Source organism: Acomys russatus, chromosome 15, assembly GCF_903995435.1.
Source record: "Acomys russatus chromosome 15, mAcoRus1.1, whole genome shotgun sequence".
In the NCBI taxonomy this organism is placed as follows: domain Eukaryota; kingdom Metazoa; phylum Chordata; class Mammalia; order Rodentia; family Muridae; genus Acomys; species Acomys russatus.
The window spans coordinates 59853970-59866286 of NC_067151.1; the positions used below are offsets into that span (position 1 = coordinate 59853970).

At 46.1% G+C, this 12317-nt stretch overlaps 1 protein-coding gene across 7 annotated transcripts in view; it reads right to left on the bottom strand.

Moving 5' to 3' along the window:
• The window catches only part of Dclk2 (doublecortin like kinase 2), a 143994-nt gene extending 131897 nt beyond the window's left edge, over positions 1–12097 (bottom strand). For all 7 annotated transcript variants that reach the window (XM_051157402.1, XM_051157401.1, XM_051157400.1 and 4 more), the window contains exon 1: positions 11442–12097. In XM_051157402.1, the coding sequence (XP_051013359.1) occupies positions 11442–11862 (421 nt within the window). In that variant the 5' untranslated portion in view covers positions 11863–12097. The remainder of the gene's footprint in view (positions 1–11441) is intronic.
• Positions 12098–12317: the final 220 nt, after the last annotated feature.

Here is a 12317-nt window from a genome sequence, read left to right on the forward strand (position 1 = left end):
ATGTGGCTTTCCCTCACAGCTACACATGATCATATAGAGTGAGAACTTCAAACAGCAGCTGTAGACTACTTTTGTGTTAGTTAATATAGTCTCTCACATTTATTTACTATGTTAATTGTCTAACATCACTAACTACCAAAAAAAGAAAAAAGAAAGAAAGAAAGAAAGAAAGAAAGAAAAGAAAAAGAAAATCCTGATATTCAAGTCAGAAATGCTGTTATATAAAATCTGGACTCTGAGATTATGCCCCATTCCTGTAGTAGAAGCAGGTAGACAATTTATGAGGGAAACAAAACCCAATTAACCCTGAAGTGCAGAGTCTTCACACCTTGAGAAAATGACAGATATACTGACTGACACACATTTACCACACTTAAACAAGGCAACGCAGAAAAGAAGGCAAGAAGAAGAAGGAGGAGGAGGAGGAGGAGGAGGAGGAGGAGGAGAAAAACACGTGACAGCATTTAAGGTTTAATATCAGTAAATCTTAGAAACTTAAATGTTTTCCTGATTCCCAAAACTAAGGAAAAATTTCCCAAAAGGATATAACCAAGGAAAGCACACTCGAGTGTGTTTGCTCTTTGTGAACCCTAACATTTGTGAGAACCTGTGTGCATTACAGTCTAATGTGCACACCTCCCTCAGGAGCTCTCTAAGATGAGTGAGCCCCCCAACATAGCTGGTTAAGAAAAAACATAGAGTAGGAAAAAGTAAAGACTGTTTTGTTAGTGTACCTGTGTCAAACCATTTAATTGGGTTTTCTAACCAAACTGTGCACTGGCCAGAATAAAAAGGTATTGAAATCAGCAAAGTAACATGAAATCCCCCCACTTTGGCTGGGAGACTGTGTGCATTCCACGCCTGCGAGTCAGGCCTCGGGAGCACCCCTGCCACCTTCACCTGCTGAGGCCACATTCTTTAAATGTATCTAAAAGCTAAACAAAGTCCTCTCCTGACGCTGCATCCCACTGCCAGGTTAATGACCCTTCCCACAGTGTACAAATGCTACTGTGGGCACAGATAGGAAGAAAAAATAAATATGCCCACATATCCAGGTTTCTGCAAGGATATGTGGGAGTTTGTCTTAAGACTGAAGAAGATAGCTAAGTGTGAAAACAGAAATCCTACTAATGAGACAGAAACTGGATCTCATACAGTAGGGGAGAACTGGCAGATCCATGCTCTGCCGTCTGCTGCTCACACCTGGCTACGCAGAATGCTCACACCTAGCCATGAGTAAGCTGTCCTCGGAATCTACAGTGGGGATTTTAATCCTGTGCTGATTTTTATGATAGAATATACTCATTGCTCCAACGTAGAACACACATCTAAGTAACTACTTCTAAACAAGGTTTAATCACACAACTCCACGTCCAAAGCTCCAACCCTATAGGCTTCCAGTTACACACCTTGGCTAGGAGTTAGAAAGGAAAAGAAGAGATGGCCCTAATACATACAGGGCCACGCTCACAGCAAGCTAAGGCCAGAGGCTATACACTTGCTCACTAGAAACCGAAGCTAGCTAGAATGTATAGCTGGCTCAGCACACGATGCTCTGAAATGCATCACATCAACTCAGCATTGAGCGCTGCAGTCTTCCTGGGAACAACGGCTTAGTTGGCACGAACAGCCATCTGCAGCTTTATACTGATAGCTTATGTTTTCAACGGGGAAGGTTTGCCAGTTCTTCCACGGCCACTGCGCTTGGATCGCACTGGAGCAGAGACCTGTGCATTCTCTGTCTTTATGTAAGTATCTTTACGTGACAGTAAAATTAACACTGGGCTTCTATAACTAGGATGGTACATTTTTATATCGATTGTTCTGGTTTTGGTGCTGGTGCTAGAGCAGTGGTTCTCAACCTTCCTAGGGCTGCGACCCTCTAATACAGTTCCTTGTGTTGTGGTGACCCCCCAACCGTAAGAGCTTTTTTGTTGCTACTTCATAACTGTAACGTTGCTATTGTTATGAACTGTAATGTAAATGCCTGATATTTGGGATATCTGATATGTGACCCTCATGAAAGGGTCACCCAAGCCCCAAAAAGTTCTCGACGCCCAGGCTGAGAACCACTGTGCTAGCGTCTTGTAAAGCGGCACTCAACCACTGAGCTACCCCACCCATCACTCTTATTTTTATTTTCCAGGAGCAGAAACATTGCTCAGGTTTTATGGTCTCGGGGGAATATGAGGAACAACTACTGTTCTACACAGTGATACGATGACTACGGTCGACAGCAATTAAGTGAGTGTTTCAAGCACGATAAGGAAGATAGCAGATAGGATTTTAAAGTTCCTAACACTAACACAAATGTTTGAGGTGACAGATGTCAGTTACTTTGACCTGATCATTGAACACTGGGTGCATGCATTGAGATATCACACAACAGCCCATAACCGTAACTACTATGTGTCAAATAAAATCATATATAGCCAGGCATGACTGTGCATGTCTGAGTCCCACACTTGGGAGGCAGAAGCAGGTGGATCTTAGTACCAGGCCAGCCACAGCTACACAGTGAGACCCTTGCCAATAAATAAATAAAAGTAAATATAAAAAAACTCAACAACTGTAAGGATACTGAAAGAGTTTCAAATTGGGAAGGTGACTGATATCTGCAAATAAACTGGGGGCACAGTGGACATAACATCTCCCCATCAACTGGTTCATCGAAGCAATGGTTCTCTGACGTCAGGTGGCCTTTGTTTAGCAATTCTTCTTCATTCCTTAATCTTTCATGACTCTAACAGCCAAGTTTAGCCCTCAGTTTTAAGCGAGTGATAACAATTATGAATCAGAGTCAGCACAGTGATGAAAGGTCCAGGGTAACTATGTTTGTCAAGAAAAAAATGGAAGAGGGGGAGGAGGGGGGGGAGGAGGAAGAAGAAGCGGAAGAGGAGGAAGAGGAGGAAGAGGAAGAGGGGAAGGAGGAAAAAGAGGAGGAAGAGGAGGAAGAAGAAGAGGAGGAAGAGGAGGAGGAAGAGGGGAAGGGGGAGGAAGAGGAGGAGAAGAAAGAGGGGGAGGAGGAGGAAGTGGAAGAAGAGGAGGAGGGGGAGGGGAGGAGGAGGAAGAGGAAAGGAAAGAGGAAGAGGATAAAGAGGAAGAGGAAGAAGAGGAAGGGGAAGAAGAGGAGGAAGAAGAGGAAGAGGAGGAGGAGGAAAAGGGGGAGGAGGAAGAGGAGGACAACAAAAAGGAGGAGGAGGAAGAGGAGGACAGAAACACATATCTGAGAATGAGAAGGTTTGGGGAAAGCGGGACCCCCACCTCCAAACACCTGAAGGGTAGCCACAAGCAGGACAGGCCTGAGATGTAGCTCTGTGTGTCATAAAACTTTGGAGCGAGGACAGGAGGCAGAGGAGGAGGACATGGCCGAAGTTCTATGAATCTCTGAACAGTCTGCTTAGAGTTAGGAAGCAAGAAGTTAGGAAGGCACGGTGGTGCAACCTCTAATCCCAGTACTTGGAGGTGGGGTGGGTGCAGGGCATGATTTTGCTGTAAGATTCCAAAGACCGTGTCAAGTATCTCTAGGGTCCAGGCTGCTGAGTGTTTAAACTTTCCAGCTACTGACTTTGATCATCACTAAACTAAGGAGACGGATTCTACTGGACCACTTTTCAAGTTATTTCTCCCACGCAGGCTTAATGAACATGAGCAAAACCAGTAATATGTTTCTATGACCTCTTTTTTTCTCTTGATTCTTCAGATGAGGCAAAGTACTATTAAGAGATGAAAATAAAGAGCAAGAAAACGAAGGGGGGGGGACTATTAATCACTGACTGTGAGAAAGAATTTCATTATTATTTTTAAATTAATCTTAAATTCATAAAAGATATTCTAAGGAAGAAATCAGTTAACTAGACTGATTTCTAGTTAACTAGACTGTATATTCTAACATGTACATTAGAAGAGCAGACCATGGAGGTGGCTCAGTCGGTAGAGTGGTTTCTGCACAAGCGGGCCCAAGTTTGGTTCTCTTGCCACCAAATGTGGAGACCCACACCTGTAACCTCAGGACTCCCAGTCAGCCCAATACGCATGGCCATCTCCAAGCTAAAGAGAGACCAGAGATACAAAATGATAATAATAAATTATAATCGCCTGCAATCAAAATGTAACAAATATAAACAATAGGCAACACGATAGGTCACAACTAGGCTATTTTAGTGTGCTTACGTGAAATATTAATGTCACCCTGTAAGCAAAAGCATGTAAACTGATCTCACCAAACCTGTAACTTCCAGTTCCTTCTTTCTATAAAGGTAAAGGCTTCTGACAAGACACAATGCAATGAGCCCTCTGCTCTAGGGTACTGAGAACATGGCGGACCAAACAACTTGGGTGAAAAATAAAAACTGTCTTAAGGAATGGAGGTAGGTCCAACCAAATTCCAGTCTGAAAAGATTTCTGATTCAAAGAATAAGAAGTCACTAAGCATGGTAGCACACACCTTTAATCCCAGGAGGCAGAGGCAAGTGGATCTCTTGAGTTTAAGGCCAGCCTGCTCTAGAGAGTGAGTTCCAAGATAGCCGGTGCTATGTAGAGACACCCCGTCTCCAAAACACTCCAAAAGTGAGCAAAGAAAAATAAAAAGTCAACTGAATGTATTGAAATTAAATATTGGGAAAAATCACTAAAAATGATCTTCAGAATAAGAATAAATGTTAAAGATGAGGGGAAAAAAGCCTTGGTTATGGCAGAAACTCCAAGACAGATATAAAAATACTAGGTATTGTTAGAAATGTTATAGAATTTAAACATATACACACAATGGTGATACAAGAATTTGGTCATGACAGGCGTTAAAAGAGAACTCAAGTCAGGCATCTTAAAAACCAGAGAACTTGACAAATTATTAAAACATAAATACACTGGGGGTTTTGTTGTTGTTGTTCTAGGGGGGGGAACTTATTTCAAACTAGAAAAGGACAGGATTATTTGCTTTTTACACCATCTTTATTTTAGCAGTCTGGCCAAGTATCTAGTCATCTGTTTTAACCAAGAAAAGTCTTTTTAAAACAACCCAGCCACCAATTCCTACCAACTAAAATGATCTGGAACAAGACAGCAGTTCAACAAAGCACCAGAAGCATGTACTATCCAGTATAAATCACACTGTGTCCCCACCCCCCCACCCCCACCCTACCCCCACCCCCCCACCCCCCCACCCCCCGCTGGCTTTAATGTTTTCAAGAAGCTGACATAAGGAGAGGATCCTCTTAAAGGTAAAGATCTGTTACAAGGCTGAGGCAGGAAGATCACAAGTTTCAGGCTAGCCTGGGGTACAGAGTGTAACCCCCAGCTCAAAGCAAAACAAAACCATCCCCATCTAAATCTGAGTACTTCATCTGATCACCACACCTGGCCTGGTGTGTGTGTGTGGTGTGGGTGGGTGGGTGGGTGCGTACGTGCGTGCGTGCGCACGCTCGCGCTCCCATTATAAAGTAGGCCTGCCTCAAACTTACAATGACACTCCCCCCTCTGCTTCTGGGCTACTGCAGTGTACAGCCATGTCCAGCCTGACCAACCTTTTCTTTGCTCTAAGAAAATTATTTTTGAGAGATTAGGGGAAGTGAGGAAGGGAAGGGAGCTTGTGTGTATGAGTGCGGTGACCAAAGAGCCCTGAGGCACTGGACTCCCTGGAACAGGAGTTGGAGGCAGTTGTGAGCTGCCCAACATGGGTGCTGGAAACCAAACTTGGGTCCTCTAGACCAGTTAGTGCTCTTTACCACTGAGCCATCCCTCCAGCCCCAGTGTGACTGACTCTTAAAGGATACAAGGAGTTAAGTAGCCCAGATTATTGATGCTTCCTACCACAGATGCCTCCCAAGATAACTGAACTTCAAGATGAAAGTCATGTTTAAATCAGTTCTGCAGCCATAACCCGAGTGTATCAGCTACTTTCCTCATTGCGTGATAAAAGCAACTTAAGGAAGGGTTTATTTGGGCTCGTACTTTTGGGGTACAGCCCATGACAGCCAGGAAGTCATGTCTGCTGGAATGTGAGGCAGCCGTATCCACAGTCAAGAAGCAGAGGTTACTCAGTGTAGGATGCCAGCCAATGGGATGGTGTCACCTATATTTTCGGTGGATCTTCCATAAGAATCTAGAAACACTCACAGACATGCCTAGAGGTTGTCTCCTAGCTGATTTTCAGATCCTATCAAGCTGATAATCAATATTAACTACCAGTCACACTGGGTGACTGATAAGAACAGAAATGTATTTCTCATGGCTCTGGAGGCCGAGTGCCTACTGAAGGATAGCTGCTGATCACGAACGACACCTCCTTGGGGCAGCTTCCCACAGGAAGCAGCAAACAAGTTCACAAGGGCTTCACTTACGAAAACAGCAGGCCTACCTAGAAGGGCTTAGCTGTCTTACCATCAGCCACTTCTCAGTAGATGCTGGAGCAAAGCAGCTGTAGGAATGCAAGTTCAAGGCCACCCAGAGTGTAACGCTCTGCTTGCCTAGCGTGTGCAGATCCCCAGGACAGTGGTGTGTGTCGGGGGTGGGGGTGGTGAAAGGCTCAAGTGTTGCAGGGCATTTGATCCAATTGTGAACTGTAAAATTCTGTGTCTTGTTTGGTGCAGTTGAGCTCTAACACACACCTTTACTCCAAGAGCTTTCTGTTTACAGGATTTAATAAAGTTAACTCTGGGTCAAGAGGGGGAGCACAAAACCAGCTGACAGGGTGAGAGAGAAGAGTATGGAAGACTGTGTGAAGAAGCAGAAGGAGATTTTTGGCTGAGTTTTGGGCTTTTTCCTCCTGGGCTGTCAGCTGAGCTAGCAAGCTTCTGGCTTTTGGCTTTCAGCCTTTTGGCGCTTGGGGCTTTTAGCTTTGAGCTTTTTGGCTTTTTCCTTTGGGATGTGAACTGAGTAGGAAGGTCAGCTGGGTGCTTTCTCTGCCTCTCTGAGCTAGCAGGTTTTCACCCCAGCATCTGGCTCCTAAGTCTTCATTAGTAAAAATGAACAATTTGGGGATTTTTTTTTTCTATATAACAACACTCAAGTGTCATGCCTACCTCTTACCACTAAACAAGAGCAAACTCTTTTTCCTCTCTGAGCCTAGGCTTCCTCTTCTGTACAGCACAGAGGATAGTCCAGCCATGTCTCTCACCAGATATTACAAAAATTACAAGGAAATGAACCAAGCAACATGTCTCACTCTATAACTACACATACGACATGAAGTGAATGCTGGCAACGATAAGAAAAAACAGATATCTCTCTCCCTCCCCCCCCCCTCAGGGTGGCAGCTTCTTTTACCAGTACAAGAGATCAGAGTTAATTCTAATGCAGAAGGGTGGGGATAAAGGGGAAACACCTAGCCAGACATCTCTCTGCCAATGAATACTGAAGAAAGTGGCTTACCAATCTCTGTCAGAGAGCTCTATTTCCCTTCATTCCACATAACAGGACCACACAACACCCATTTCATGGCTTGAAACCTCATGAAATATTGCCCTTGTCTTATAGCTTCCAAGATATTACTGTGTTGGACTCCAATTTCACAACTGCTCTCGCAAATACTCATTTACTTCCCCTAATATTTTATTTAATTTGTTGTTGTTGTCTGATTGGTTGGTTTGGTTTTTTAAGACAAGGTTTCTCTGTGCACTGGCTGCCCTGAAACGCACTTTGCAGACCAGGCTGACCTCAGATTCACAGAGATCTGCCTTGCCTCTGCCCTCCCAAGTGTGTCAACCTTTTATTCAAAATTTTTAATTCAAATTTCTTCTTCTGCAAAGAGCTTATTATACAGCTGTGTATGGCACATCTGCTGTTCATATTTAAGAAGGAAGAGAGATGAAATCCACAGAAACTATTACACAAGACTCATTCCTTCCACACTGGAAAGTTTGCAAAGATTTCATTTCCCCCGACTATGGAATATTTCATTAGCACACATACACATAGATAAAGATAAATAAATCCTTGAAAATACATAAATTTCTCAAGGTCAACAAGACAGCCTCAGTCTGATGTCAAACTTGATGAGCTCTGCATTTGATCCCAGGACCCACATGGTGGGCAGAAAGAAGAGACTTCTAAAAGTTGTCTTCTGCCCTCCGCGTGCTCGAAGTGGCATGAACGCCCAAACACATACACGTAAGCAAACATAATAGAGCAAATTTTAAATAAGAAATAAAGCCAACTTCTTCTATGATTTACTTTGAGTAAATGCTACACCATTTTATATAGCTATAACCAGGTTGTGTACAACTTGTGTTTGGCAGAAGGGGATGACAAACAGAAGAAGCCCTACAGCCCCGACCGGACTCTGAGTGGACCTTTAGAGACACGCCGAGCTTGGCAGGCTCAGACTTCCAGACAGCTCAACCTGACTGTCCGACTCTTACTGTCCGAAGTTACAGTCCCACAGACGCAGCAATGGATAAACAGGATTGCAGGAACCCACACCACCCAATTCAGCAAAATCAATCCAGAAGGCTGTGTAGATTGACTAGCTGGAGGAGATGCTGATTTGGGAACAGTGCTACAGGAACCCGGGCCAGCGACACCAGATCAGTTTGATTCTCCAGAGACTTTCAGGGTCAAGGGCAGGAGAAAAGAAATCTGGGCTATGCAGACTCCTTTTGTCATTTGAGTTCAATGCAGGGTAGCGGCTAGGAAGGAGTTCTCAAGCCTTGCAGTCTTGAGTTAAGCTCTTTCTCTTCTTCATTGAACACAGCTTTGTTTTTGTTTTGTTTGTTTGTTTTAAAATCATCTCCTAAAGTATGCTTTTTGTCATGGAAGAGGCAAAGGAAATGGAACATTATTTAATAAGAGACCAAAATGAGGTACAGTGGTTTGACACTGTAGACCTACCCTGACTAATGTGTCTTCGGAAAGCTGCCCAGCTCAGCAGCGTAAATCCGAACATTTGAGCGCATGATTTTTAACTGAAACTTTAAACGTCATATATGTGTATGCACATTTGCATAAGTGGAGACACACGTGCGGGGGCATGCATGTGCATGGCTGTGTGCACGCATGTGGTAGATGAGGTCGTTGCTGGGAATCTCCTCAGTCACTCCTCCACCGTATTGTTCATTAGGGCAGGGTGTCTCTCGATTACACCCAGAGCTTAATGATACAGCTAGATTCAGAAGCCAGCTTGTTCCAAGGATCTCTGCCTTGCAAAGCTAGAATTACAGGTAACCCTACACACACACACCAGCATTCATATGGGTTCTGGGGACTCAAACTCTGTTCCTCACACTTGCATAACAAACACTCTTTAAAACTTCCTCTGTAGACCAAGAGGAATTGGTCCTGATGATCCTCCAGCATGCTCTACCTCCAGAGTCCTGGGACCACAGGCATGTGCCACCAGGCTCAACTGAAAAATTCAATTATTACACAAAGATCTGCTACTAGACAGATTTCTACTGTGACAAAAAAAGTTAAACTTTCTCCTCCTACGGTCATTTTACATTATGAAAATGGCCTGAACCAAAGCCACCTAAACCGTTTGTTGTACCATTACTTACAATCAGTGTAACAGACCGTAGGTGCTGTTGGCGATTCCCCAAATCACCAGTCTCCAAATATCAGCAAGGGAAAGACTGCTAGGAAATTTCCCAACCACCTCCTTGTACTTGAAGTGACTCAGAAGGCCACCCACTTCCTAGGCAGAGGTAGACTCAGTTCATATGATAACATAATCGGGAAATGGTCTCACCCCAGCGATGAATACAGTCATCCTTCAGCATTTAATTTTACTTAACAACACATTGTCAAAATAACTTCAGGGAAGGGCACTAAAATTATCAGCCATCTGAAGGCAAAGCAGGTGCGTCATCTGAGGACCTGTGAGTTGACAAGTGCTTACACAAACAAGCAGTGTTGATCCTGTCGCTATGCTGCTACTCTGACTTGGGGTCAGATACAAAACTGGAGGCAGGAGGATCTCTGTGAGTTCAAGGCCAGCCTGATCTACATAGCGAGTTCCAGGACAGCTAGAGCTACATACTGAGACTTGCCTCAAAATACACACAAGTCAAAGCAGTGTGGCCCTCTCAACTGTTATCGTCATTTAACTCACACACCTGCGGACCTCCTGCCCTCTTCTTTTAGCCTTTCGGGCCAACACTGGCTACTTAGGGGAAGTGTGAGGTAGCCCTGCCTACTGTTAACTTACACACAAGAACTTAATTTCAATTGGGTTGTCGTGTAGCCAGAGCAAAAGTACCATTTGATAAAAAGTGACAGAGAAACTTTTGGGGACTCATCAGAATGGCTACTTTTTTTTTTTTTTTAAGAGGTGGACTGTAGAAGAAAAAGCATAAACTGGGGCCTATTAGAAATTAGTAACCCTGGCATGTGTGCTGCTTAGGGTCCCTCACCTGTGAGAGGGAGAAAGCCCCTTTAGAACATAAGCTCATGTTGAAATAAGAAAAATACCTGGTCCAGGGATGGGTTTCCTGGAATGCTCTATTTGCATTACAAAAGGTGTCGGAGAGCTAATGACATGTTAACATCCAGTCTGGACTCACTGAGGAATCTGCCTGATCTTTTAGGGGGTGCTATTTGTAACTAAAAACCAGGGTCTCACTTACCAGCCATCCTTCCCTTCCTAAAAGCAAGCATAAGTAGGAACTCAAGAATGGCCCAACATATCGCCAGGTAGGCCCTCTGGTAGGCCGATGGCTGGTGTGCCGTTATTACTAATTTCTAATAGGTACCTGCTGCTGGTTCTCTAGACCCTACCATCCTCATAGTTACTCTCTTCAGGGAGGAGGAAGCAGGAGATTCTTTTTGATTCACCTCATTACCAACCAGATGTGGAAGATCTTTTACGCATGGCGGATTTCCATTTTGGGCTACTGAAATAATCTGAGAAACTTTTAAGACTCTCAAAATGCCCAAAGTCATAGCCCAAACCAAGCACACCCGAATATCTACGGGGTGGGAACCATGCACCTATATTTTCAAAAGTCCCCGGTATGGCCCAAGAAGCCAAGGTTGAGACCGTCTATGCTGATCTCAAGTGCCCTCTGCCACAGTGAAACCAGAAAAGCCAGTCTAGAGCATATCAGAACCACAGCCGTGCACAGAAGGTATAATGGAACCCCAAACACTGGAACAGAACAGGCACCGTACTAGGCTTCACCAACGGTTACCCCCGGTGCCTCACTGGAGGACCATGCTTTCAGTTTGCCCTTCCAGCAAAAATAAGTTGGCTAATTTTAGAGGTACCATTGTCTGCATTTGTCTCTAATCAATTTTTTTTTAAGGCAAATCTCTTGGGAAGGAGAGATAATGTGTGTGCACCCCAACCCAGCAATAACCACAGGGGAGCAGACAATTCCCGGGTCTGCCTAGAATGAGCTGCCCCTGTGCAGGGCGGGGAAGCGCGCGGGCCGCAGCCGCTGCACCTGCCGCTGTGCACCAGGCCGCACCTGCCGTGCCTGCCGCGCCTTGCCCGCCCCTCCTACCTTCCAGCAGCTCGTCCAGGCTGGTGACCTTCCGGCTGCCGTCTATGGTGTAGATTGTGCGGACGCCTTGGGGCAGGTTCACATTGTCAGAGAGCGAGCGGGTGAGCTCTATGAGGAGCGCATCGAAGGAACGGAAGCGGTCGCTGGAGATGGCAAAGACCAGGCCTTTGAAGTAGCGGTCCCCATTCCGGTAGAAGCGCGCCTTCTTGGCCTTCTTCTCCGAGCTGAGGGCCTGCAAGGTCCGCGTGCGGTAGAAGCTGCAGTGAGCACTGTGCGCCGGGCTAGGGATGAGGCCGTTGCCCTTGGGGCCAGAGATGCTGCTGCCCCCGGAGGAGCTGGGAGCCCCTCTCCGCGACCCTGGCCGCGGCCTTTTGTCCCGTTCTTCAAAATGTTCCAGCTCAATGCTCCTAGTGCTGGCCATCGCGGCTGCTCGGAGAGCCTCTCCACAAATAAATCAATTAATAAAAGGAACGTCCCCCACCGCCCCGGCCGCAGCGCAGCGCGATCTGGGCGCTCCGGCCTTAAAGCAGCGGGACACCTGGCTCGGGCATTCCGGCCACGCTCGCAGGTGGGCCGGCTCAGCCAGTTAAAGACAGCCGCAGCGCGCAGCTGCCCAGCTCATTGTCCCGCGCGCCCTCTCGGTCGCTGCAGCGGCCGCCGCCAGCCTGGGGAGCCCCACGCCCCCCAAGCGCCTCCTTCGCCGGGCCACGCCTCACAACTAGCGCGCGGGCAGCGGGCCCGGAATCGCCAAGTTGAACAACCCGAGGCTTGTCGGGGTTCGCATCCGGCCTGCGCTCCCTGGCGCGCTGAACCGGGAGGAAGGAAGCGGAGGGGGGAGGGGCGCGAGCGTGGGCGAGGCGCCTCGGGACTTGTCTT